Source organism: Rhinatrema bivittatum, chromosome 19 (genome assembly GCF_901001135.1).
Source record: "Rhinatrema bivittatum chromosome 19, aRhiBiv1.1, whole genome shotgun sequence".
Taxonomy (NCBI): domain Eukaryota; kingdom Metazoa; phylum Chordata; class Amphibia; order Gymnophiona; family Rhinatrematidae; genus Rhinatrema; species Rhinatrema bivittatum.
The window spans coordinates 34,917,478-34,945,467 of record NC_042633.1 but is presented as its reverse complement, the minus strand read 5'-3'; the positions used below and the strand labels follow the sequence as shown (position 1 = coordinate 34,945,467).

The 27,990-nt window shown below is 53.5% G+C and overlaps 1 protein-coding gene across 6 annotated transcripts; it reads right to left on the bottom strand.

Annotated features, from left to right (window-relative positions):
* Positions 1-8: 8 nt before the first annotated feature.
* Positions 9-27,984, bottom strand: RGL2 (ral guanine nucleotide dissociation stimulator like 2). Of its 6 annotated transcripts, none has more exons than XM_029585559.1 (18): positions 26,077-27,984; positions 23,967-24,068; positions 23,466-23,659; positions 21,841-21,912; positions 13,660-13,835; positions 13,175-13,293; positions 12,632-12,847; positions 11,859-11,962; positions 10,515-10,599; positions 10,298-10,381; positions 9,682-9,756; positions 9,247-9,279; positions 6,873-6,994; positions 3,102-3,194; positions 2,804-2,954; positions 2,268-2,531; positions 1,939-2,053; positions 9-1,128 (listed from the first exon to the last, which is right to left on the bottom strand). In XM_029585559.1, the coding sequence occupies exons 1-18, from the start codon at positions 26,200-26,202 to the stop codon at positions 929-931; spliced, it is 2,331 nt and encodes a 776-aa protein (XP_029441419.1). In that variant the 5' UTR covers positions 26,203-27,984; the 3' UTR covers positions 9-928. The 6 variants fall into 6 exon arrangements, with proteins under 6 accessions (XP_029441419.1, XP_029441418.1, XP_029441421.1 ...); XM_029585558.1 differs by having other exon boundaries at positions 2,268-2,534; positions 26,077-27,983; XM_029585561.1 differs by lacking the exon at positions 26,077-27,984 and adding an exon at positions 24,252-24,486 and having other exon boundaries at positions 2,268-2,534.
* Positions 27,985-27,990: the final 6 nt, after the last annotated feature.

Here is a 27,990-nt window from a genome sequence, read left to right as displayed (position 1 = left end):
GCGCCGTGTCCGCTTACCCGCTAGTGTTTTATTCATAGTGTTAGCAGAGGGCAAGGCTGGTTGGGGCTGTGAGCCCCGGTGCTGCTGACCTGAGGAAGGGAGGGGGGGGGGAGGGCTGTGGATTTACTCCTGAATCCATTGCCCCCGCCCTATAATTATAGTTCCTCCCAGCACAGGCCTAAGCCCTCCCACCCTTACTGGAAAGGGACACTCTCCCATTCCTTATCAATTAGAAAAATGCTGATTTATAGAAAATATCTAAAATACATACATACATATTTTTTTTTTTACAAAATTGCAGGCACAATAAGTGAGTTGGAGAGATGAGAACTAGTGCATGCAATAGACACAAACACGGCTGCCCCTCTTTCCCTCCCCCTTTATAACACACAGCAGGGTCGGTCACGCTGCTGTCGCCCTTAGGCGCTCCCAGGCAATGGAGCGGGCTGACGTCCTGTAAAGTTCTGTATTATCCCCGCATTGCTTCCCTTCGTCCTCTCGGGCCTGCAGGTCCCCCTGAACCAAGGCCCTTAAACGACCCAGAAGCAGATTTCTTCTTCGCTTCCCGCGCAAGCCTTGGATCCTTGGTAGGCGGGAGTTAAAAGACTGCCGCAGGTCACATCCCGGCCTGGCTGAAGTGACCCGGATCTGGGCCCCGAAGTCCTTATCTTAAGGGGGGGGGTGAGAACTTTAACTTTGGGAACCCGAAGGGCCGGCTGCTTCGCGTTTCCCGCTGGAGCTCCCCCGCCGGATCCGAATCCGTTTTTCTTAACGGGCGCTGGGCTCCCGCCCACGTTTCGGCGGCCGCAGCCGAACCCTGAGAGGTGGCACCCGGCCAAGGCTGGCCCCCCTCCCCCCCCCCCCCCCCCCCTTCGGCTTAGGAGTCTGTTGTGGGGGGGGGGGGTTGGGGAGACCCAGTTCCCCGCTCTCAGAAGAGGGCGCGGGCAAGGCGCAGACCTCGGGATTTGATTTTGGGGAAGGTGGCGCTGGGCTCGCTCCGGTGCCGTGCAGGAGCCGGCCGAGACGCGGGCTGCGCGGGGGCCCCGCTGCCCTTCTTTCGCAGCAGGAAGTCCTGGTTGGCGGCGCTCATGGCGTAGAAGACGTTGGCGGTGCGGGGAATGCTCAGCTCTGCAGGGAATGAGAGGAGAAAATATTGTGTGTGGTGTGTGTATGTGTTTAGCCCTGTACACATTTACAGCTGTAAATCTAGTACTCCCGACCCCACCGCCGGTGCCCTCTGTATCTGTCCCAGTTCTGTTTTCTGCCCCCTGTGCTGAGGGTGATGTTTAACTCCCCAATAAAGAGGGGATTTTCTCCCAAGTTCAGAGCAAGAGGCTGGGCGCACTACGTTACATACCCAGATGTATCTATATATGCACCCGGGCATTCGTTCCACAGCCATAACCAAGCACCCATGCAAATATTTAAATAAATGCGGGGGGGGGGGGGGGTTGCAAAAAAAAAAAAAAACCCCGGTCCTGGGATCCGGCAAAGCAATGGGATAAATGGAAAGGATCCCTAGGGATGTGGTAAGGAAGCGTCGGGCTGAGCTGCATGGAGTAGCAGTTAACTACCCTAGGCCACCTGCTGGGCCGTTTGTAGCTTTATCTGCCACCATTTACTGTGCTCCACAATGACAAAAATTTTATTCGTGGATTGCTGGAACTGATTTGTTTCATTTAGGGGAAAAAAAAAAATGCAGCCTTTGGCTAATTTAGTGTTGAATCGTGCCTTGCGGCTTCCTGTGTCCTCAGCGCTATGTTCCAAAACCCTTTGCATCACTTTTTTTTTTCCTTTCGGCAAAGTGTTTGACGGGGGCTGTGCATGATAACGGATGCACGCATCAACACGCCTAGCCGCGTGTACACAGGCACACGCCCCCCCCCCCCCCCCCCCCCTACATGCCTACAGAACGGGAATCGGCCGCGTCGTCCTTACCCCTGTCCTCGGGCATGAGCTGCACCAGTTCGTAGTGGGCAGCTTCCCGCGGGTCCTGACCGTGCTTCTCCAACACCTTCACGATCACAGCCGGCGTCTTATCCTGGCTCGTCACCTGCGTGCGGGGGGAGGGGGAAGACGTTGTACGAGCACGGCGCTAGGCCGCGCACATTATCGCAGTGATAGACCCGCTGGCGGGAGACACGGCGCTATAACTAGGTTATGTATATCATAGCGGGATGGCGCCGCCCCAGACTCCCCCAGACCTATCCTCGTCTTCTCATGCACAGAATGGTCAGCGGGGGGGGGGGGGGGGTGTGGATACTCACGAGAAGGCTCTTGTACATATTCCCGTTCTCCAGGTCCATCCGCACGCGGACGATGCGGCACTCGCAGCCCCCGCCCTGGGGGGGGGAGGAGGAGGCAGGCCCCGGCGGCGACGGGAAGGCAGAGCCGCAGGACGCGGAGCGGCGATGGGACTTCACGAAAGCCGGAATGGGCGACAGCGAGGCCAGGGGAGGCGGCGTGGGCTGGGCGGGAGCCGGAGGTGTCAGCCCCAACTGATCCAAAGAAGACACGGAGGGGCATTTCATCTGCTGCAGCATGAGAGGGAAAGGGAAGAAGAGTGGTTATGGGGGGGGGGGGGTAGCTGGATAGCAGGAGATGTGCGAATTTAAAGATCTGCCCCCTCCGCACTCCATCACCCGGCCAAGAGCTCCAGATCCCACCTCCAGGGCCTGCGCAAGGCACAGCACTGCCGAGATGGGTCGCCCATGACTCCCTACCTCCAGAGTCCAGATCCCCACCACGGAGAGAGGAACCAGTCTAGCACGGGGCCTCTCACAGAAACGGGGACCTGGTTTACCTTCGCCAGGCGGGACAGCAACGGGTTCACGGGCTTTAGCTGCTGCTGCTCGGAGGCTCTCAGGCAGGCAAAGTCAAAGACGCAGTCGGAGATGAGCTTCGGGGAACTTGATTTGTCCCACGAGAGGGGGGCAGCAACGGAGGCCAGCAGGCTGAAAGAAAAGAGACAGGGGGAGCATCAGGGGAAGCAAAGAGATTCACAAGCTGGAAAGAGGCCTCTTGCCCTGTACCCGGGTTTCCCTCCCAGTCCACACACAGGGTTCTACCTCGCATCCCCCCCCCCACCACCAAGTCCTTACTCGGTGCAGTGTGTGATCACTACGGTGGGATTCGTGGGCCGGGTGGGTGTCACGGTTTCCAGCAGTGGCTCAATATCGCAGGACAGGTTGTGGCTGAAACAGAAGCAACAACGAAGAGCTCAGGTCTGGAAGGCGGAAATCCCCCCCCCCCCCCCCCCCCAAAAGCAGCCGGAGCCATCAACTCAACCACAAATAAAAAAAAAAAAATCTCCTCATTCCCACTGAGTCTTTGAGTGCAGAAATGCCTCCCTCCATTCCTCCATCCAGCCTCATGGCCCTTAATCTACCATCAGGTTCTAAGCTGCTTTGTCATGCACTGCATTCTGGATTGTCCTTCCCACCAAAGCCGCTGTTCGTGTCACGCCTGTGTGTGTGTGAAGGGCTGGAGCCTTCCTGTCAGTGTCACGCCTGTGTGTGTGTGTGTGTGTGTGTGTGTGAAGGGCTGGAGCCTTCCTGTCAGTGTCATGCCTGTGTGTGTGTGTGTGTGAGAAGGGCTGGAGCCTTCCTGTCAGTGTCATGCCTGTGTGTGTGTGTGTGTGAGAAGGGCTGGAGCCTTCCTGTCAGTGTCATGCCTGTGTGTGTGTGTGTGTGAGAAGGGCTGGAGCCTTCCTGTCAGTGTCACGCCTGTGTGTGTGTGAGAAGGGCTGGAGCCTTCCTGTCAGTGTCACGCCTGTGTGTGTGTGTGTGTGTGAAGGGCTGGAGCCTCCCTGTCAGTGTCACGCCTGTGTGTGTGTGAAGGGCTGGAGCCTCCCTGTCAGTGTCATGCCTGTGTGTGTGTGTGTGTGAGAAGGGCTGGAGCCTTCCTGTCAGTGTCACGCCTGTGTGTGTGTGAAGGGCTGGAGCCTCCCTGTCAGTGTCACGCCTGTGTGTGTGAAGGGCTGGAGCCTCCCTGTCAGTGTCACGCCTGTGTGTGTGAAGGGCTGGAGCCTCCCTGTCAGTGTCACGCCTGTGTGTGTGTGAAGGGCTGGAGCCTCCCTGTCAGTGTCACGCCTATGTGTGTGTGTGTGTGAAGGGCTGGAGCCTCCCTGTCAGTCACGCCTGTGTGTGTGTGTGTGTGAAGGGCTGGAGCCTCCCTGTCAGTCACGCCTATGTGTGTGTGTGTGTGTGTGTGAAGGGCTGGAGCCTCCCTGTCAGTGTCACGCCTGTGTGTGTGTGAAGGGCTGGAGCCTCCCTGTCAGTCACGCCTGTGTGTGTGTGTGAAGGGCTGGAGCCTCCCTGTCAGTGTCACGCCTGTGTGTGTGTGTGAAGGGCTGGAGCCTCCCTGTCAGTGTCACGCCTGTGTGTGTGTGTGAAGGGCTGGAGCCTCCCTGTCAGTGTCACGCCTATGTGTGTGTGTGTGTGAAGGGCTGGAGCCTCCCTGTCAGTCACGCCTATGTGTGTGTGTGTGTGAAGGGCTGGAGCCTCCCTGTCAGTCACGCCTATGTGTGTGTGTGTGTGTGTGTGAAGGGCTGGAGCCTCCCTGTCAGTGTCACGCCTGTGTGTGTGTGAAGGGCTGGAGCCTCCCTGTCAGTCACGCCTGTGTGTGTGTGTGAAGGGCTGGAGCCTCCCTGTCAGTGTCACGCCTGTGTGTGTGTGTGTGAAGGGCTGGAGCCTCCCTGTCAGTGTCACGCCTGTGTGTGTGTGTGAAGGGCTGGAGCCTCCCTGTCAGTGTCACGCCTATGTGTGTGTGTGTGTGAAGGGCTGGAGCCTCCCTGTCAGTCACGCCTGTGTGTGTGTGTGTGTGAAGGGCTGGAGCCTCCCTGTCAGTCACGCCTATGTGTGTGTGTGTGTGTGTGTGAAGGGCTGGAGCCTCCCTGTCAGTGTCACGCCTGTGTGTGTGTGAAGGGCTGGAGCCTCCCTGTCAGTCACGCCTGTGTGTGTGTGTGAAGGGCTGGAGCCTCCCTGTCAGTGTCACGCCTGTGTGTGTGTGTGAAGGGCTGGAGCCTCCCTGTCAGTGTCACGCCTGTGTGTGTGTGAAGGGCTGGAGCCTCCCTGTCAGTGTCACGCCTATGTGTGTGTGTGTGTGAAGGGCTGGAGCCTCCCTGTCAGTCACGCCTATGTGTGTGTGTGTGTGAAGGGCTGGAGCCTCCCTGTCAGTCACGCCTGTGTGTGTGTGTGTGTGTGTGTGAAGGGCTGGAGCCTCCCTGTCAGTGTCACGCCTGTGTGTGTGTGAAGGGCTGGAGCCTCCCTGTCAGTCACGCCTGTGTGTGTGTGTGAAGGGCTGGAGCCTCCCTGTCAGTGTCACGCCTGTGTGTGTGTGTGAAGGGCTGGAGCCTCCCTGTCAGTGTCACGCCTGTGTGTGTGTGAAGGGCTGGAGCCTCCCTGTCAGTGTCACGCCTGTGTGTGTGTGTGTGTGAAGGGCTGGAGCCTCCCTGTCAGTCACGCCTGTGTGTGTGTGTGTGTGAAGGGCTGGAGCCTCCCTGTCAGTCACGCCTATGTGTGTGTGTGTGTGTGTGTGAAGGGCTGGAGCCTCCCTGTCAGTGTCACGCCTGTGTGTGTGTGAAGGGCTGGAGCCTCCCTGTCAGTCACGCCTGTGTGTGTGTGTGAAGGGCTGGAGCCTCCCTGTCAGTGTCACGCCTGTGTGTGTGTGTGAAGGGCTGGAGCCTCCCTGTCAGTGTCACGCCTATGTGTGTGTGTGTGTGTGTGTGAAGGGCTGGAGCCTCCCTGTCAGTGTCACGCCTGTGTGTGTGTAAAGGGCTGGAGCCTCCCTGTCAGTGTCACGCCTGTGTGTGTGTGAAGGGCTGGAGCCTCCCTGTCAGTGTCACGCCTGTGTCTGTCTGTGTGTGTGTAAAGGGCTGGAGCCTCCCTGTCAGTGTCACGCCTGTGTGTGTGTAAAGGGCTGGAGCCTCCCTGTCAGTGTCACGCCTGTGTCTGTCTGTGTGTGTGTAAAGGGCTGGAGCCTCCCTGTCAGTGTCACGCCTGTGTGTGTGTGTGAAGGGCTGGAGCCTCCCTGTCAGTGTCATGCCTGTGTGTGTGTGTGTGAAGGGCTGGAGCCTCCCTGTCAGTGTCACGCCTGTGTGTGTGTGTGAAGGGCTGGAGCCTCCCTGTCAGTGTCACGCCTGTGTGTGTGTGAAGGGCTGGAGCCTCCCTGTCAGTGTCACGCCTATGTGTGTGTGTGTGTGAAGGGCTGGAGCCTCCCTGTCAGTGTCATGCCTGTGTGTGTGTGTGAAGGGCTGGAGCCTCCCTGTCAGTGTCACGCCTGTGTGTGTGTGTGAAGGGCTGGAGCCTCCCTGTCAGTGTCACGCCTGTGTGTGTGTGAAGGGCTGGAGCCTCCCTGTCAGTGTCACGCCTATGTGTGTGTGTGTGTGAAGGGCTGGAGCCTCCCTGTCAGTGTCACGCCTGTGTGTGTGTGTGTGAAGGGCTGGAGCCTCCCTGTCAGTGTCATGCCTGTGTGTGTGTGTGTGAAGGGCTGGAGCCTCCCTGTCAGTGTCACGCCTTTGTCTGTCTGTGTGTGTGTGAAGGGCTGGAGCCTCCCTGTCAGTGTCACGCCTTTGTCTGTCTGTGTGTGTGTGAAGGGCTGGAGCCTCCCTGTCAGTGTCACGCCTGTGTGTGTGTGTAAAGGGCTGGAGCCTCCCTGTCAGTGTCACGCCTCTGTGTAATGAAGGGTTGAAGGCTCTCTGGCCAGTTTCATGCCTGCAGGTGAAGATCTGGAGAGTTTGCCCCCCGTTAGCATCTCGCCTGTGCAGAAAATTCTGGCACTCCTCGTCGGGGGTCAGCCGTGTGCGTGAGGGTCTGGAGACGCCCCCTGTGAATGTCGCCTCTGTTATGGGGGGGGGGGGCCTGTCGACTCACCTGTCAGCCTCGCTGAGGGGCTGGAGGCCGTGGAACCAGCGCACGAAGGCCGGGTCCCTGTCAAAGGCGTAGTTCTTGCAGATGGACTGCAGCAGGCGGATCTGAGTCAAGATTTCAAACTCCTTCCGGAGAAAAGAAACACAAGAACAGGAGAATAGAAAACCCCCCCCAATGTCCAAATCCCAGGCTTCAGAAAAGAGAAAAGTAAGAGGGGAAAGATAAGAGAGACTGAGTGACCCATTACAGAGAGTAGAGAGAAAGCGAGACAGAAAAGGAAGCGTTAAACTCCCAAGCTTAATCTGATTTAGCAATGCAGAATGTTAAAATATGGACCAAGGACTTCCAGCACCTCTATAACAAGATCAAACCTTAAGGTCTCATGCCAGATCAAAAAACCTCACCCGGGAGAAAGTATCACAGAATTATCAGACCCCTCTATAACAGCACCGAAAAATCCAGGACTACCACCGGACACCTAAGCCCAGAAAAGCAATGTGGCCACGATAGAAGCTAAACCAAGACTGCAAGTGGACGAGTCCAGGAAGCACCGGCACTTCCCTAAAAGCTGGGAATGGATGCCACTAATCCGAATTTCAAGGGGATCTCTTGTCAGCAGTAGTATTAGCAAATTATTCTGAGGTGTCCTCAGTAACCGAGTGCTACCAGCAAAAGCCTGTGGAGAAGTCTTACTGGTTTCCTCCATAAGCACCCGAGCTCCTGCCCACATCTCTACCTTACTGATACTGACTAATGTACACGAAAAAGGCCCCGTACGCACCCCCAGGGGGAGAATATCCTGATGTTTTATGGACATTAAAAAGAGCCTTCGATTCTGTCCCTGGCCTCAAATTTAAACTACTTCAAACTGCAGCTCCTGGGCCCTACAGGTGACTCGGAAAGATCATAATTGCCATTTTGTAGAAAGCCAAAACACTCTCCAAATTCAAATTCTTTCTAAACAATCAAGAGGAGCAGAACATGCCCCAGACTGCACATCCCATGGCCTGGGATGAAACAAGAAAAAGGTCTGAAGGGCCCGATACGCAACAAAGAAACCCCTAAACCAGTTTAGTAAAATTATTCAAAAGTATCATTCAGCCAGTTCTACGAGGGAATGAAGTCTGAGGTCTGTCGTCAACCCCAAGCTCCACACAATGGGACAGAACCCCAAGAGAAACCTTGCACCCCCGGTTCTGCAAACAGACACACCCCTAATAACGGGTGCAGAGCAGAACTAGGACGAAAATATTCAAATTCTAGTATCGCCCTTAATAACAACAGCAACTCTCTGCATTGTCAGGCACTCGTGATGCAATAGAAAATCCTGCAAAAAAAAAACAAAACAAAACAAAACACACTCGGTGCCTATGCAGCAAACCCGCCTTACCAAAATGACACTAACTGCCAGGACTCACGCAGCAAGAACACCACCTAGGAAAAGGCAATGGTACAAATATTACACCGGACCCTAGAACACCGATACACCCGCTTACTGGGAAAACAGACCAAGTCAGGCTGCGACAGATTCCTCCGCGCTAGCAGAGTCCCTCAGCTCGGTCGCGCTCGGAACACAAACAGACCCTAACCAATTACAGAACAAGGGACCGTAAATTAGAAATGCGCAGACTTAAGCCCGAACTGGAAACCCCAAGCAGAAAGGCATTTCCTCCGGCTATTAGCCAGGCCTGATCCTGCAGAGCTTCTACAGTCTACCGAGTTTGGCTTCTCCCAGGCTAATGGTGCTGGGGATTACCGCCTGAACTGTGCAAACACCAACGATATCAAAGACGCGCATTTCCCAGCACCGGAAAGGAAAAAAAAAATAAATCAGAAGCTTCCTGCAGAAGAATGAGCAGGAAGGACTCCATCTGCCCCCAGGGGAAAAGAGGAGAGAGATCCTGCCACTAAAACAGAGACGTCCTCTCTGACCAGGGAGACGAGCCAGCAGCAGCAGGAGCCAGGATCCGTCCTTGCTCTTCTGTACGCTGTAATTCTGTATTCTCTTTACCACTTTTCCCTATTACTTGCTAACGCACGAACAACTCGTCAGGCCAGGAAAGGTTCAGGAATCTAAAGCAGGCCTCAGCTCCAAGGCCGAGGCGCATAGGGGCAGATAACCCCCGTCTGCTGAGGCAGAGGGTAGTGAGCTCAGGCCCTGGGAGGGAGGATAAGATGGCAGCTGCTACAGTGCAGGCTCCTGCTGGTCGAGGAGGGGGTGCACCCCCTTCCAGCCCTCAGGCCGAAGAAGGCTTCCTGAGCTGCTCGAGGCGTACTGTATGGGGTGGGGGAGCGCGGCAGAGGCCTCCGAGGGAGCGAAAGGGAGGATAAAAGACAGAAAAAAAAAAAAAGTTGGAAAGAAATAGACAAGACGTACCTTCCGCCGTTTGTCAAAATTAATGTAGCCATTCTAGAAAATGAATTAAACAAGGATTTAGAAGGGACCCCCCCCAATCCGATCCTTGTCCCTTTTAAATAAGAATATAGTCTCCCCTCCTCCCCTTCCCCAAATCACCAACAGAGGGGCCCACCCCCAACAGGGAAAGGGCCCCATCACCCATCTCATAATCCCCGAAAAAGCCACCCCACTGCGCCTTCTACAATCACCAGCAGAAGAACCCAAGGGGGAGGGGTGACTACTCTTCGCCCCCCACCCCCCATGAATGTCAGCAGAAGGACCCCCACCCCACATATCTAAACCCTTCTGGTAATCACGCGGCGTGACGTGCGCGTGTAATCTCTCCAGGTATCACACGGCGCAACGCGCGCGCGCGCGACACAGGAGGGCAGCGACCCGGCGGCGCCTCCTCACCTCCAGCTCGTCTTTTGCTGCGGTGTCCAGCATCACCAGATCTTTCAGGAACGTGCCGAGGTATGGGACGACACCCTGCAGAGAGAGAGAGAGACATAGAGGGAACTGCTCCCTGGGAAGAAAGACAGGAAAAGCCTTGTGGAGGCTGGTCACGACGGCGACGACGACGACATCCCCCTACAAAAACCAGACAGAGACCGGCGTGGTGGGGATGACGCTCCGCGGAGACAGGCGGACGGTCGTGACGGGGATGATGTCCTACAGAGACAGACAGATGGACACGAGGAGCTCTCTCCTCCTGTATCTGTCCTCATAACACTCATCCTTTCCTCCACCACTTTCTGTCTCTCCCATGTGTCTCTCTCACCCTTCATTTCTCCCTTTTTTTTTTCGTTTTGGCTTGTCTCTCTCTCTCCTTGTCTTTCCCACAGTCTCGCAACCTCTGCTCCCTGTACCCGTCTCTCCCATGGTCTCTGTTTTCCTCCTCTGTGCTCCCTGTCTCAGCTCTCCCGCAGTCTCTCACCCCACCCCCCCCCCCTTCTCTGTTCCCTCTCCCATCTCTCTCTCGCCCCTTGTTCCCTGATCCCTTTCCCTTCTCTCTCTCGCCATCTCTCACCCCTGCTCTCTGTTCCTTGGGATGCTTCTGCTGTTTCTTTAAATTCAACTCAATGCTCGCAGGCTTCAATGTTTCTTCCTGTGACTGGGAATAAAAAAAAAAACCACATAAACAAAACAAAAAAAACCCCCTCTCAATCTTGTGAACGTGAGGACCCTCCCTCACCCACCACACAGCGAGCGACGTGATCGCGACCAGAGTCCCCCCCCCCCCTCACCTTGAAGAGCAGCTCCCGAATCTGCGAGTAATTGTCCTTTTCTGAGAAGACCTGGCACAGCTCTTCGTAACTGCGAACGGCGTCCCTGCGGGAGAGAAGGCAAGAGGTGACGCGGGGTTAGGAGTCCTCCAGAAGCAGCCCCTGGAGGAGGAAAACCCCCGAGAAGGAAGGGCTTTCTTTGTTCTGCCCTCTTGACGTCATCGGATTGCGCACTAGCACTATGACCTCATCATTCCGCGTTTATAAACCTCTGTGATGTCAGCTCATCTCGTTCTGGACTGGAAGAAAAGATGAAACGCCATCACTTCAGATGGGAGGGTCGAAGGGAAGGACGGTGGTTCCCAGGCTAGAGAGCTAACAAAAGGGCGGTAGGCCGAGGCCATAGGGTTAGAAACTTGACGGCAGACAAGAGACCACAGGGCCCACCTAATCTGCACATCCACGCCAACTGCTCAGCTCTACCATCCCTGCCACTCCCTCAGAGATCCCCTGTGTTTATACCTCCTTTTTTTTTTTCCGCCATCCAATCCTCTCCCAGTGCACCCAAGTGCCTTTCTGCCTTTTGCCGTCACCTTGTCCACCTGTTTGACCACCTTGAGTTCATCAGATATGATCGCCCTCACTCAGATCCTGGTTTTTTCTTTCGTGCTTAGAAAAATTTCACCCCCCCGTACTGTGCCGGTTCCTTGGATATTCGCAGCCCAAATGCACAACTCTGCCTTTTTTAATTTTTTTTATTCTTTTTTAAAGCATTAGATCTTAGTTGTCAGACTCCAGACCGTCCCTCGTCCCTCCTCGTGGGTTTTCCGCGCCTTCCCGGGTTGTCTGCCCCGTTGCGGATTTTGGTATCGGCCACAAAAAAAAAAAAGACAGAACCTCTTCTGGTCTTTTCACAATATGGCTTAGGGGAAATGTGGGAAAGGCTCCGTCCCTCCGGCAGCACAAGGCTAGTAACACCTCTCTCTCCTCGAGGTGAAGTCCATTTACCGCTGCCCTTCGTCACCTCCCACTCAACCAGATTCTAGCCCCACTTGAGGGCCCATACCAAGGGTACTCAGTTTATTTATAAGGCCTGGTAAATCCACTGGATTCCAGAAACTGTGGTCTCCTCTCGTTAATTCTCTTGTACCAGCCTGCTGTACTCCCATCCACCCACTGCACGCCCCCTGCCACCCTCTCTTTAACCCTCTGACCTCGCCCGACCGTCTTCCCTGGGAAGAGGCTGGGAAACTCTTAAGGCAGGCAGAGTCTGACCCCTGCGGTGAGTAAATTAAATGAAATCGCCCCCTAAGAGAGAGAGAGGATGCCAGGCCCGGGGTTAAAGGGTGGGACTTTCCTCTTCACCTTGACGTCTCCTCCCAGGTCCTCTTCAGTCGGTGGACGGCGTTGGACTGCAGGGCTGAGACGATGGCGTAGAGGGAGGAGAAATTCTTCAGCGCCCGACACTCCTAGGGTGGAGAGAGAAAGGGAAAAAAAAAAAAAGAAATCAGAGAAACTGGTAAAGGAGGGAAAGAGAAGGATAGAAACAGGGAGGAAAGGAGGGAGGGAAAAATGATGAAGGGGGATGGGACGTCTCTCCTCATGTCGAGAGGCCGCGCAGGTTTAAGGACTCTTCAGCTCGGAGAAGAGAACGGCCGAGAGGGGACGCGACGGAAGTTTATAAATTCCCGAGCGGGGGGGGGGGGGCGGTGTGGAACGGATCAATAAAGGACGATTGTTTACCCTTGCAAATACTACTAAAGCAAGAGGACGCTCCTAACAACCAGCAGATCTGAAATAGATCGCAGAAAGCGCACGATCGAGCTGCAGAATCCGTCGCCAGGGGACGCGGTTGGGGGCGGCGAGCGCGGCGGGGTTTAAAAAAAAAAAAAAAAAGGAGATACGGGATCTAACCTTACGGGATCCGCCGGGTATTCGCGACCCGGACCGGCCCGCGTTTAAGAGGCGGGACGCCGAGTCTCGGCGGGGGGGGGGGGGAGCCGGCGCGGATTTCTCACGTGAGGGACGGAGCCCGATGAACAAGCGGAGGGTGGGGGGAAAGTTGAGAGGGCGCCCCCGTCACGGCGTCCAAGCCGCCTGCCATTTCCCCCCCTTCCTTCCTTCCTTCCCCGGCTCACCTCGGCCACCTTAATCCACTTCTCGAAGATGCGAGCTCGCTGCTGAGGCCGCAGCCGGGCGCCGCACAGGCAGCAGCTGATCACGGCCTTGGCCAGCTTGTTGAACTGCAGCACGGTGGCCCGCACGCTGGGGCACAGGCGCTCTTTCCCCTTCTTGTCCCGCTGCGACCAGACCGAGCCCAGGCACTGGTAGGGGACCACCTTCTGGAAGAGATCCTGCCAGGGGCGTGAGGAGCAACGGGAGGGATCAGATTATTACAAAGTCCTGTAGCGAGGAGCGGTTTATGTCCACAGGAAAATCATGTGCTCCCCCCCCTACCCTGGTCATAGACTTATCCCCAGACAAGGGCTCAATGGACCCTTGGTCTGAAGGGACTGGACGCTCACATCCACTCATCTACGCTCTGAGGCTAGGAATCTCTTCTCTCCCTGCCTTCCCTCTGAAGATCTGGGGGGCTCCTCTCTTTCCTTCCATTAGTGAGGGGGGGGGATCATTATGCTCTCCCTAGGAACCCCCCCCCCCCCCATCAGACGTGGTCTCACCGCTTCCAGCAGTGTGAGCTGCACAGCCACGTGATCCGCCAGGAACGTCAGGATATCCAGCACGTCCGCCGGCGCCTCGTTCACCTCCAGCGGCACTGACACCGCATCCAGGCGCTGCTCTGTGGAGAGGAGAGAGGGAGGATAGGGGGCACTGCAGACTGGACTCTGAACAGAGAGAGACGCACACACATGTAACGCAGATATAGAGAAACACGCGTGGCACGCACAGACTGACCTATATGTAACGCAGATACACAGGCACACTTGTAACGCATGCAAACATGTGCAACACACGGGGACAAGATACACAGAGGCAAGGACAGACACGCGACACACAAATACAGAGACGCATGCATGCGGCCCACGGACATGGAAAGACAGGCACCCGGGCAACCCACCAGACCCAGCGAGGCACGTATCCCGCGCCTAAACCAGCATGGGACCTGGGGGCGGACGCCGACCTCTCCCCTCCGGTCCCCTCTTACCGTTCCCCCCTGCACGGATCGCCTTCAGCGTCTGCAGCAGGGAGCGCCTCTGTTCCTCCCCGAATTCCCGCCTCATGTAGGCAGCCAGCCGGTCCAGGAGCGCAGCGTCTGGGTGTGGTCCCTGGAAATCCTCCGGGTACCCGTCCATCCAGGAGCAGAAGACGGTGGAGGCAGCGCTAGGACAGAGAGACAAGGAGCGTGGCTGGGTGAGCACCAGGAAAAATGGATACAGAGAGAGAGAGAGCAGGGACAGCTGGACACATGGAGTCAGTGGCGGAGCCAGAGTTGATTTTTTTGGGTGGGCAGAAGGTTAACATGGGTGGGCTGTAAGCATGCAGGTCTGAGACCTACTAGTTGTTTTCTTATTGATAAATAACGCCATCTACTGCACCCTACAATGGCTTTCTAAGTGGTCTGCAACAGCCATTACGCATCCTGCGTGAAACTTTAAAACCTTTTACCTCAATTATTTCAAGCACATACCAGCATTAAAGACTTCCTGCAGGGGTACTTTGGGGGATGGGGGGAGCGTTGCTGCTGTGCACAGGCACCCTATGATGCATTTATAACATATTTTACATGAAAAGTGACATTCTGAGGTAAAATTCCTATACACGTTATTGTGATAATTTCATGCACTGTTGTGATGCCAACAAGAAAACTTTGCATCTTGGAATTCACATGGCATCGTACTTATTGTGATATGTTTCGGCATGGTCCTCCCGTATCAACACAGTACTATCTGCCACTCAAAGAACAACAACCCCACCTATGAAAAAGAATACCCCAAATATTACACCAGAATCTAAAATAGCAATACACCTCCTATCAGGAAAACAGAACAGGCCAAGCTACCACAGATCCCTACAGAGAAACCACATGCTAAAAGAATGCTTCATCTCAGTCTTTGCATGCAGAACACAAACCCCACCAAATACAAAATAAAGCCACATTAAGCATAAATAGAAATGTGCAGACACGCCAGACTCTATACAGTGCAACAATGGAAAAACAAAAATGTCACCATTCCTCATGAAACAATAAAATCAAGATATATAAATCATGAATCATAATAGTAGAATCATACTAATAAAATAATTTCAAAACAGCTGATGAATAGAATATCCAATCATTAAAGACTCATGCACATTTTGAAAGCTTTACCAAACACCAATAAAATATTTCAAACAGCTGACACATCACATACTACCCAATAATTAAAATAGTAGTCAATCAAGAAAAATGAACTTAAAAAGCCACCTATACTTACCCTCTCCAGCAGTTCTCCTACTCCTTTCCCTTGCAGGCCATACCAGAAGCAGCTCACTCACCTCTCTGTCCCCGAGGGTGAGCGAGGACAGCCTGGAAACCGCCCGCATGGGGAGAATGGAGAGATGGGATATGAAAGAAGGGGGAGGGGATAAGCACAGTGGTGGGTAAGCGAGGAGCAGAGTGAAATGGTCTAAGGTCCGGCAGCTAAGATTTAATGCTAGGAAATGCAGAGTAAAGCATTTAGGGTGCAGCATTGGAGGTGAAATTCTTCTAAGCACCAAGGAAGAGCGGGGATCTGGGGGGGATCGCGTCTGATGATCTTAAGGTGGCCAAACAGGTGGATAAAGCGAGGGTAAAAGCCAGAGGGGCGCATGGCCGCACAGGGAGAGGAAGGTTCAGCAGAAAAAGGGAGGTGATGCTGCCCCTGTATAGGTCCCTGGTGAGACCTCACTGGGATACTGAGTACAGTTCTGGAGACCCCACCTTCAGAAGGATAGAACAGGAGGCACCAAAGCGATGTCATTGGGGGGGGGGGGGATCCAAATGGGGGAAATGTCTGTGCATGGTTGATGCCGCTCTTTCTATTTTCCTTATCTGCTTGGAATTATTAGGAAGGCTATTGAGCATCTTAATAATAATTTCTCGGCCCACATAAATCCGGTGCTGAGAAGAGCAAACGTTATGGAGTCCGGGGGAAGATGTTGGAATGCGAAAGCAGTGCAGCAAAAAAAAAAAATAAAATAAAAAAAAAGCACGTGAGACTTTCAAACTGGTTCTGGAAAGTTTCGCTTACAGAAAATCAACTTCTTTCTAACAGACTGGAGCAAATGGAAAATCAAACGAGGGGGGGGGGAACACCTCCATTTTATTAACTTTCCCAAGGATCCTCTTGCCCCTCCCAAAGATATGTGGAAGAAAAGAAAATCTGCCCACGGTCCCTGCTGCTACTGGAGAACAGGTACCAGTGGCGGCTGAACCTCACTTTTAACAGTTTTTTCTCTGGCCAGGCAGGGAAGACTCTCTGTGTGGGCTCAAGAGGAGAATCAGGGCTCTGCCTCACAGCCCCCATCCAGGACTTTCTACTCTGGTTATTAAATCCTGATCCCCCTCCTAGTAAAACTCGGCTTTATTGGCTCACTTTTGGCTTTAGCATCTCTCTGTCTTTCATGCTATGGTGCTGTGATATGTTATATTGTATCACTGTCACACTGTATCCCAACAGTGATGTTACCTTGTGTCACTGTCACCCGTCCTGTGAGAATCTCACTGTATCCCAGTTCTATAATGTTACCTTGTGTCACTGTCACCCGTCCTGTTACAATCTCACTATATCCCTGTTCTATAATGTAACCTTGTGTCACTGTCACCCGTCCTGTTAGAATCTCACTGTATCCCAGTTCTATAATGTTACCTTGTGTCACTGTCACCCGTCCTGTTACAATCTCACTATATCCCTGTTCTATAATGTAACCTTGTGTCACTGTCACCCGTCCTGTTAGAATCTCACTTTATCCCAGTTCTATAAGGTTACCTTGTGTCACTGTCACCCGTCCTGTTAGAATCTCACTATATCCCTGTTCTATAATGTTACCTTGTGTCACTGTCACCCATCCTTACAATCTCACTGTATCCCAGTTCTATAATGTTACCTTGTGTCACTGTCACCCGTCCTGTTAGAATCTCGCTGTATCCCAGTTCTATAAGGTTACCTTGTGTCACTGTCACCCGTCCTGTTACAATCTCACTGTATCCCAGTTCTATAATGTTACCTTGTGTCACTGTCACCCGTCCTGTTAGAATCTCACTATATCCCTGTTCTATAATGTTACCTTGTGTCACTGTCACCCGTCCTGTTAGAATCTCACTTTATCCCAGTTCTATAATGTTACCTTGTGTCACTGTCACCCGTCCTGTTACAATCTCACTATATCCCTGTTCTATAATGTTACCTTGTGTCACTGTCACCCATCCTTACAATCTCACTGTATCCCAGTTCTATAATGTTACCTTGTGTCACTGTCACCCGTCCTGTTACAATCTCACTGTATCCCAGTTCTATAATGTTACCTTGTGTCACTGTCACCCGTCCTGTTAGAATCTCACTGTATCCCAGTTCTACAATGTTACCTTGTCACTGTCACCCGTCCTGTTACAATCTCACTGTATCCCAATTCTATAATGTTACCTTGTGTCACTGTCACCCGTCCTGTTAGAATCTAAAAGGTTACCTTGTGTCACTGTCACCCGTCCTGTTAGAATCTCACTGTATCCCAGTTCTATAATGTTACCTTGTGTCACTGTCACCCGTCCTGTTAGAATCTCACTGTATCCCAGTTCTATAATGTTACCTTGTGTCACTGTCACCCGTCCTGTTACAATCTCACTGTATCCCAGTTCTATAATGTTACCTTGTGTCACTGTCACCCGTCCTGTTAGAATCTCACTGTATCCCAGTTCTACAATGTTACCTTGTCACTGTCACCCGTCCTGTTACAATCTCACTGTATCCCAATTCTATAATGTTACCTTGTGTCACTGTCACCCGTCCTGTTAGAATCTCACTGTATCCCAGTTCTATAATGTTACCTTGTGTCACTGTCACCCGTCCTGTTACAATCTCACTGTATCCCAGTTCTATAATGTTACCTTGTGTCACTGTCACCCGTCCTGTTAGAATCTCACTGTATCCCAGTTCTACAATGTTACCTTGTCACTGTCACCCGTCCTGTTACAATCTCACTGTATCCCAGTTCTATAATGTTACCTTGTGTCACTGTCACCCGTCCTGTTAGAATCTCACTGTATCCCAGTTCTATAATGTTACCTTGTGTCACTGTCACCCGTCCTGTTACAATCTCACTGTATCCCAATTCTATAATGTTACCTTGTGTCACTGTCACCTGTCCTGTTACAATCTCACTGTATCCCAATTCTATAATGTTACCTTGTGTCACTGTCACCTGTCCTGTTACAATCTCACTGTATCCCAATTCTATGTTACCTTGTGTCACTGTCACCCGTCCTGTTACAATCTCACTGTATCCCAGTTCTACAATGTTACCTTGTCACTGTCACCCGTCCTGTTACAATCTCGCTGTACCCCAGTTCTATAAGGTTACCTTGTGTCACTGTCACCCGTCCTGTTAGAATCTCACTGTATCCCAGTTCTATAATGTTACCTTGTGTCACTGTCACCCATACTGTTACAATCTCGCTGTACCCCAGTTCTATAATGTTACCTTGTGTCACTGTCACCCGTCCTGTTAGAATCTCACTGTATCCCTGTTCTGTAATGTTACCTTGTGTCACTGTCACCCGTCCTGTTACAATCTCACTGTATCCCAATTCTATAATGTTACCTTGTGTCACTGTCACCCGTCCTGTTAGAATCTATAAGGTTACCTTGTGTCACTGTCACTTGTCCAGCAGAACCGCTGCCTCTCTCAGGCTGAAAAGCTGCTCTAGCTCCTCCTTCCACGAGAAGAGCTGTCTCTCCTTCCCACCCTGTTTCGCCTCTCGTGTCTTCATTCTCTCTATGCCCGGGATGCCTGCCGTGTGAAAACTATCGGCCTCTCCCCTGCACTGGCGCGGTTTGTGCGGCCGTGAACACGTTCCATCGCCTCTCTTCCCTCGTGCAGCGGGGCCCGCGCGCCTGACCCCGCCCCGCCCCGCCCCGGAAATGAAGAGCGGGGCCACGAAAAAGCCTTCGCGCGCGCCTGCTCCCCGCCCCGCCCCGCCCCAGTATTGTACAGCAGCGCTGCCTGCGGGGCCGTGAAAAACATCGCTCTCTACCACACCGGCAATGCAGAGTAGCTCGGTCCACGCTCCTGACCCCTGTGTGTATAGGATTAAGCATGTGAGAGAGAGTATGACTGTATGTTATTGAACATGTGAAAGCATATACGTATGTATGTGTATGATTTAACATGTAAGGGGCAGCATATGAATGGATGTGTGTGAGTGACTGATCATGTGAGAGACAGGGATCAACCTATGTCTGTCTGTGTGTATATAATTAAGCATGTGAGACAGAGTAGGACTGTATATTAAACATGTGAAAGCATATACGTATGTATGTGTATGATTTAACATGTAAGGGGCAGCATATGAATGGATGTGTGTGAGTGACTGATCATGTGAGAGACAGGGATCAACCTATGTCTGTCTGTGTGTATAGGATTAAGCATGTGAGACAGAGTAGGACTGTATATTGAACATGTGAAAGCATATACGTATGTATGTGTATGATTTAACATGTAAGGGGCAGCATATGAATGGATGTGTGTGAGTGACTGATCGTGTGAGAGACAGGGATCAACCTATGTCTGTGTGTATATAATTAAGCATGTGAGACAGAGTAGGACTGTATATCGAACATGTGAAAGCATATACGTATGTATGTGTATGATTTAACATGTAAGGGGCAGCATATGAATGGATGTGTGTGAGTGACAGGGATCAACCTGTGTCTGTCTGTGTGTATAGGATTAAGCATGTGAGAGAGAGTATGACTGTATGTTATTGAACATGTGAAAGCATATACGTATGTATGTGTATGATTTAACATGTAAGGGGCAGCATATGAATGGATGTGTGTGAGTGACTGATCATGTGAGAGACAGGGATCAACCTATGTCTGTCTGTGTGTATATAATTAAGCATGTGAGACAGAGTAGGACTGTATATTGAACATGTGAAAGCATATACGTATGTATGTCTAGGATTTAATATGTTAGGGGCAGCATATGAATGGTGTGTGTATGAGCATGTAAGCATATGTGACCATGTATGACTGAGCATGTGACAGTCTATGAGTGTGTGTATACTTGAGCATGAGAGAGAAAAGCATGAGTGTACATAAAATTGAGCATGCATTAGAGAGAGCATACGAGTGTGTGTGAACGATTGAACATGTGAACAAATGTATGAGCATGTGTGTGTATGATTGAGCATGTGAAAGAGCATATGAGCATGTATATGACTGAGCAAGCGCGAGTGCATGAGAGTATGTGTGTGTGTCACTCTCATGTGTGAGCACATGAGAGTGACTGAACGAGCGAGTAAATGTGTGTATATGATTGAGCATGAGAGACAGGGAGTGAGCAAATGCGTGTGTGTGTGTTTGTGTGTATTATTGAACATGCGATAGCGAAACAAGCATGTGTATGTGTATATGATTGAGCAAGTATACAACAACCTCCAGCCCTCTCCCTGCTAATCCATGACAATCTCAGGTCATCTGGAAATCAACATTTCCCAGGTATGGAAAATCCTTATTTGTTTTAATTATTGGGAGTTGTTTGATGTATCAGCTGTTTTGAAATAGTTTATTGACATTTGGAAATGGATAGAGATGATTTTTTTAATTATTGGATGTTCTTTTTGTCAGTTTGTTGAAATATATCTTATTTTTTTAGTATGGTTTTACTATTATGATTTATATTTCTTGATTTTATTGTTTGGTGTATTATGAGGAATGGCGATGTTTTTCTTTTTCCATTAGTGGCACTGCATACAGAATCTGGCTTGTTGTGGTTTCTGGTTCAGTTTTTGTCTGCATGTTTCTGTTTATACTTTATGGTCTCTCTATTCAGTGTTTGGTAAGGATGTGTCTGAGTTCAGCATGTGTGAACAAGGTGAGGAGGTGTTCTGCTGGAGTGTAGTGTCCGTGTGGGGATCTATCGCAGCCTGGCTTGCTGTTTTCCTAATAGGAGGTGTATTGGTGTTTTAGGGCCTGGTGTAATATTTGGAGGGTTGCCCTTTCATAGGTAGCTTCTTGTTTTTTGAGTGCTGGCAGTTAGTGTTGTTTTTGATCTGGGACACTTAGTATATTGTAATTGTAATTCAGTGTACTTATGGCTTTCTGAGGGCCAAGCCTATGACTTTTGATGTATATCTTATCTGTACCCTGCTACGATCATTGGAGCGGAAGGTAACAAATATTTTTTAAATAAATAAATACACCTAACCACGCTGCCATAGGCCAACTACCCTATGGGTTCCAAGAGTCTGTTTTGCAGGGTTTTCTGGTTGGCACCACAGCAATGCATGTAAATATACATCATGTCGTCGCCGTAAGTGATTTCTTTTTTGTAACCTAAGGATGTCTCTTTCATGTACAATCTAGTATTATTATAAATGTGTGTGGGGAGAGGGGTGACACCGCATGGTTGGATGCGGTGGTGGGGGGGGTGGAACAGATTGATAGAAAGCTAAGAGCGCTAGCAGACAGACGGACAGAGAGAGGGAGCGAGGGAGGAGGCCTACTAGGAGAGAAATGGGTATGGGGAGCACAAGGGCCCGGATTTATTGAAATCCAACAGGACTACCTCTTCAATCGTGTCCCGCCTCTCTCTCCTCCTCGCTTCTGAGGTAGTCACTCTCTTTTCTCTGTGAAGATCGCTCCTCTCCCTTCTGTCACCTCTCCTTTCTCCTCTCCCCTCAGCAGGCTCGCACTCACATGTGAAGATATTTCCTCTCCTCTCCTCCCTATCTCCTTGCTTCCCTCCCTTTCCCTCTTCAATCGTGTCCCGCCTCTCTCTCCTCCTCGCTTCTGAGGTAGTCACTCTCTTTATCTGTGAAGATCGCTCCTCTCCCTTCTGTCACCTCTCCTTTCTCCTCTCCCCTCAGCAGGCTCGCACTCACATGTGAAGATATTTCCTCTCCTCTCCTCCCTATCTCCTTGCTTCCCTCCCTTTCCCTCTTCAATCGTGTCCCGCCTCTCTCTCCTCCTCCTCGCTTCTGAGGTAGTCACTCTCTTTTCTCTGTGAAGATCGCTCCTCTCCCTTCTGTCACCTCTGCTTTCTCCTCTCCCCTCAGCAGGCTCGCACTCACATGTGAAGACATTTCCTCTCCTCTCCTCCCTATCTCCTTGCTTCCCTCCCCTTCCCTCTTTGGGCTCTCACTCACCTGTGAAGGTCTCGCCTCTTCCTCTGCCTGGGGTTTCCTTTCTCATGTCTCTCTGGCTCTTCATTTTCTAATCTAAAAAAAATTAAAATTTATGTTGAGAGAATTTTGTGTCTGGTAAATTCAGGTCAGTCTGTGCATCTCACCTACCTGCATCAGCCAATCTCTTCAACCTACATGAGTCAGTCACCTGACCGGCCTCCCTCCCTCCCTGTCACATTGACACATCTTCCTCACTGGGGTGGGGGGCTCTCATCTGTCCATCAGTAGCTTCAAGATCATCTCTGTTTCCTTATCTGACCTGCCCAGGAGCAGCTGCAGGACGGTCTCCAACTATCTGTCTGCCTCCCAGCTGCCCAGAAGCAGCTGCAGGATGGTCTCCAACCATTTGTCTGCCTCTCACTTGCCCAGGAGCAGCTGCAGGGCGGTCTCCAGCCGTCTGTCTGCCTCTCACTTGCCCAGGAGCAGCTGCAGGACAGTCTCCAGCCGTCTGTCTGCCTCTCACTTGCCCAGGAGCAGCTGCAGGGCGGTCTCCAACTATCTGTCTGCCTCCCAGCTGCCCAGGAGCAGCTGCAGGATGGTCTCCAACCGTTTGTCTGCCTCTCACCTGCCCAGGAGCAGCTGCAGGACAGTCTCCAGCCGTCTGTCTGCCTCTCACCTGCCCAGGAGCAGCTGCAGGATGGTCTCCAACTATCTGTCTGCCTCTCACTTGCCCAGGAGCAGCTGCAGGATGGTCTCCAACTATCTGTCTGCCTCTCACTTGCCCAGGAGCAGCTGCAGGATGGTTTCCAACTATCTGTCTGCCTCTCACCTGCCCAGGAGCAGCTGCAGGACAGTCTCCAGCCGTCTGTCTGCCTCTCACCTGCCCAGGAGCAGCTGCAGGACGGTCTCCAGCCGTCTGTCTGCCTCTCACCTGCCCAGGAGCAGCTGCAGGGCGGTCTCCAACTATCTGTCTGCCTCCCAGCTGCCCAGAAGCAGCTGCAGGATGGTCTCCAACCATTTGTCTGCCTCTCACTTGCCCAGGAGCAGCTGCAGGGCGGTCTCCAGCCGTCTGTCTGCCTCTCACTTGCCCAGGAGCAGCTGCAGGACAGTCTCCAGCCGTCTGTCTGCCTCTCACTTGCCCAGGAGCAGCTGCAGGGCGGTCTCCAACTATCTGTCTGCCTCCCAGCTGCCCAGAAGCAGCTGCAGGATGGTCTCCAACCGTTTGTCTGCCTCTCACCTGCCCAGGAGCAGCTGCAGGACGGTCTCCAGCCGTCTGTCTGCCTCTCACCTGCCCAGGAGCAGCTGCAGGACGGTCTCCAGCCGTCTGTCTGCCTCTCACCTGCCCAGGAGCAGCTGCAGGACGGTCTCCAACTATCTGTCTGCCTCCCAGCTGCCCAGAAGCAGCTGCAGGATGGTCTCCAGCCGTCTGTCTGCCTCTCACCTGCCCAGGAGCAGCTGCAGGACGGTCTCCAGCCATCTGTCTGCCTCTCACCTGCCCAGGAGCAGCTGCAGGGCGGTCTCCAACTATCTGTCTGCCTCTCACCTGCCCAGGAGCAGCTGCAGGGCGGTCTCCAGCTGCCTCGTCTGCCTCCCACCTGCCCAGGAGCAGCTGCAAGACTGTCTCCAGCCATCAGCCTGCCTCTCACCTGTCCAGGAGCAGCTGCAGGACGGTCTCTGAGGAGGTGAACGTTCGATAGGTGGCCAGAAACGCAGGCACGTAGAAGTTATCCCCCAGTCTGAAAGCGTCCAGGAGGTGAAGCACCAGAGCCTGCAGCGTCCCAGCTTTCAATGCCCGAACCTGAGCAGGGGCCTGAGAGCCGGGAGAGGCTGTGCTCTCTTCCTGTGAGACACAGACACAGAGAGAATGCAGAGTAGGAAGCTGAGCTGGGCCCCGAGAGATGGTGCAGTGTGCGACTCCCTGTGTCCCGGGCCGAAGGGGCCGCGAGGGATTCAGGGAGGGAAGACGGGTCATTGATCAGGAAGGTATTCGGAGGTAGGTGTGTGACTTCCCTGTGTCCTGGGTATAAAGGGGGGGGGGGGTCACTGGAGATTTAAGAAGGAGATGGTTATTGATCGGGGAGGGGGATTTGCAATCTGACCCGCTTCTTCTTATGCTGGCCCGGGTCTTGCTTTCTGTCCACACTCACCCCTGCACCTGAGCGCCCTGCGTGCGAGGCCTGCGCCGTCGGGCGAGTCGCCACCGTGTAAATCGCGCCTTCCACTGCCTCCTCGGTCAAGCATAGCGGAGCCTGAAAGCGAGAGAGAGAGAGAGAGAGAGGGGGCCAGCGTGAGATCCCCATTCGCATGCCCCCCCCCCCCCCCAGGGGGACCGATCTGGTGTACGGAGCTCGCGTGCCGGAGCCAGTTTTTCCAGATGACTCGAGGTGGATCCCGTATGAGGAATCAGGGGGGGCTGTGCCGGAGTTACTCACCTTCGCCGGCAGGCAGTACCAGGTGCTGCGGGACAGAGGCCCCTCCGGCCCGGCGTACAAGCAGCCCCCAAACCCAGCGAACACCTTCATCTGCCAAAGTGTGTGTGGGGGGGGGTGGGGGGGGGTGGGGGCTGCTGCAAAGAAAGCACAAACTGCCCCCTGGCTTAACCTGAAGCTTGGTTCTCCCCCCCCTCACCTATCCTGCCCCCTCTTCCTGCTCTTTAGGCTATCAATGCATCCCCTCTGCCCCGTTCCCTTCCCCCTCCCTACAACCTGTCAATGACCCCTTTCCCCTCCTCCATCCTTCCTACAAGCAACCAATGCCACCCTCCTCCCCCCTACCATTAATACCCCTTCCCTCCCAACCCTACAAGCTCTCAAGGTCCCCCCCCTCTCTTACCTTCCTACCTCCCTCTCTGGAAGCTGTCAATTCCCTTCTCCCCCCATCCTCCCTCCCTGCACTCTGCCCCCTACCTCTCTCTCACCTCCTCCTCCCCTTCCCTTCCCAAGCTATCGGTGCCCCTGCTCTCTCTCCCTCTCCTCTCATTCCTCCCTCCCTCCCTACGAGAGGAGAAGCAGGGAGGTGTGGAGAGAGAGGAGCGAAAGCAAGGGAGGAAAGGAGGTGACTGGGTCCAAGGCCCCCCCTCCCCCCCCTCTGTCCTGGCAGGAGGCGGCTGTGTGGTCCCTCTCTCTCTCTCTGAAAGAGGGAGCAGGAGGGCCCTGGTTTAGCCAGATCCGGCCCGGTCTTCCTTCCTGTGAGGGAGGGGGGGGGGGAGGCGCGAGGGAAGAGAAAAGCTTTTGCTATAATCCGTCTGCGTCAGGGCTGCCCGTCTGAAACAGGAAAAACAAATTCACGGGCAAAACCGGTTCAGTCGGCTCCACTTCCTGCTTTGCAACACAACAGTAGCTGTGGTTGTAGTCAAAGGCCCAGGGTTTTCCCTTCCGCACGCTCGGATGCACGGAAACGCGCCAGCGCGCGCGCGTGCTGAGGGGGCGCCGGCGGCGGCGTCCAGGACTTGGGGAAACAGGATCTCGGTCACCGGGACCCTCGGGCTCCTTCCCTGCCTCCCTCCCCAGCTCCTTACATGTACCCGGACTCTCTTCCTTCTGGCGCGGCACGAGCCGTGTGGCCTCTTCTACGGTCGAGGCGTCGACGATGGAGGGGAAGGAGCTGGGTGGGCTTTACTTGCGGTGGGGGGGGGGGGGGAGAGCAGGGAGAAGAAAATAGATTCCGGGGGGGGGGTCAGTGGGGAGAGGTGAACGAGCTGAGGGAGTGGAAGGAGAGGAGAAGAGCTATTTTTTGGTCACCATCTCTGTTGCTCGAGGGAGGCTGGTGGGCAACTGGATTAGTAGCCATCCTGCTGTCTTCCTTACAATGGCCCACTCTCCTCCCCTCCCTCCCTGTAAGCTGCCCGTGACTCTCTCTTACCCTAACTTCCTCTCTACGAGCTATCTGTGCGCGTTTTCCCCTTTCCCCCATCCCTACAAGGCAACCTGCCGGCAGCCAGCCTTCTGAAGTATGTACTAGCCAGGCTAGCAAATACCAGCCGTTTGGCAACGTGCTGCTCATGCTAAGCCCCAAGAATCACTGAATTCGGGGCAACGGTATGGGCTGCGCCTCGCTCGTCAGCAGTCCCGCACATACACTAAGACTAGTGGCCATGTCACGCGTGGACGGCAAATAAACACACACACACCAAGCCCGCATCGCAGCCACACATATACACTGCAGGCTTCAGTACCCGCAGAAGCAATGAGCCCCATGTCACACGCGTGAAGTCTACAGGCTCTACACACACACACACAGACACACCTACACACCTACCTCTGCCTGCTCCGTCTGGGTGCAGCACTGCTCTCCCAGGCGGTACGCGCTGAGGATCACTCCCGGCTCCCCGGGCACCTCCATTCTCACCCCGTCCAGAAGGTGGCGCCTGGCATGATGCAGCATCGCGGCGGCACTCCTGCTGTGATCCTAGGGCACCCGGACAAGCCCGGGCACAAGGGTCCGTCTCCCCGGACGGTGGTGAACGGGGGCACTCACCGTGGAGGGCTGAACGGGAACCGCGTGCCGGGGGTCCGCAGATTCACATGCCATGGACTCGGGCAGAGGAAGCGAGGGCCACGCAGGAAGAAGCTCGGAGATCCCGCGCACAACTCGAGATCCAGGGGTGTAATGGACTCAACACACCGAAAAGACAGAGCTTTATAGATCTCGCACTCCAAAGGCCCAGCAGTTCAGGGAAGCTCCCAGGCGCCACACCTCACCAGCACTGTTTGAAAAGTGGGTGGAGGACATGGCTAGGAGCACTGGCAATAGCCTTCGATCAAAAGGTCCACAATGAAATCAGCATGGAAAGGAGAAATCCACGAAGGGCACAGAGGGTCTGGACAGAGGAGGGACGCAGGAAAAGAAGAAAGGCAACCGAGAGGGAGGAGCAGCCTTCAGGAAGGGATTAAGTGTTCCTCTCACTGCATTTCCTTCTCTCTGCCTCTGGCTCGCTCTGTGCCTCACATACCCATCATATCTCCCACGGATCTTCCTTACCCCCACCCCGCTGTGGTCTGTCCTGGAGGTCTGTCTGGGTCACGCAGAAGCTTGCTCTCTCTCTCTCTCTGGCTGATTCCCAGCTGCGGTCCGTCCTGGTGATCTCTCTCTGGGTCATACACAGGCTCTCTCTCTCTCGCTCTCTCTCTGGCTGATTCCCAGCTGCGGTCCGTCCTGGTGATCTCTCTCTGGGTCACTCACAGGCTCTCTCTGTCCTGGTGGTTTTACTCTGGGTCACACACACAGGCTCTCTCTGTCCTGGTGATCTCTCTCTGGGTCACTCACAAGCTCTCTGTGTCCTGGTGATCTCTCTTTGGGTCACACACACAGGCTCTCTCTGTCCTGGTGATCTCTCTTTGGGTCACACACACAGGCTCTCTCTGTCCTGGTGATCTCTCTTTGGGTCACTCACACAGGCTCTCTGTGTCCTGGTGATCTCTCTTTGGGTCACTCACACAGGCTCTCTGTGTCCTGGTGATCTCTCTTTGGGTCACACACACAGGCTCTCTCTGTCCTGGTGATCTCTCTTTGGGTCACTCACAGGCTCTCTCTGTCCTGGTGATCTCTCTTTGGGTCACTCACAGGCTCTCTCTGTCCTGGTGGTTTTACTCTGGGTCACACACACAGGCTCTCTCTGTCCTGGTGATCTCTCTTTGGGTCACTCACACAGGCTCTCTGTGTCCTGGTGATCTCTCTTTGGGTCACTCACACAGACTCTCTGTGTCCTGGTGATCTCTCTTTGGGTCACTCACACAGACTCTCTGTGTCCTGGTGATCTCTCTTTGGGTCACTCACACAGACTCTCTCTGTCCTGGTGATCTCTCTTTGGGTCACACACACAGGCTCTCTCTGTCCTGGTGATCTCTCTTTGGGTCACTCACAGGCTCTCTCTCGCTCTCTCTGGCTGATTCCCAGCTGCGGTCTGTCCTGGTGGTCTCTCTTTGGGTAACTCACAGGCTCTCTCTCTCTCTGGCTGATTCCCAGCCGTTGCCTCTCCTTCGGGGTCTCTCAGTGCCACACACACATTCTCTGCCTTTGTCTGTCATTGCTTCCCTGCCATGGCCTGTCCCGGAGGTCGCTGTGGCGTGTTCCTTGCTGTGGTCTGCCCTCGGAGTCTCACCCTCGCAGATGGAAGCTGAGGAGTGCCAGGGAAGTAGCAGCCGGGTAAGGAATGCTTAGGAAGCCTTGTGA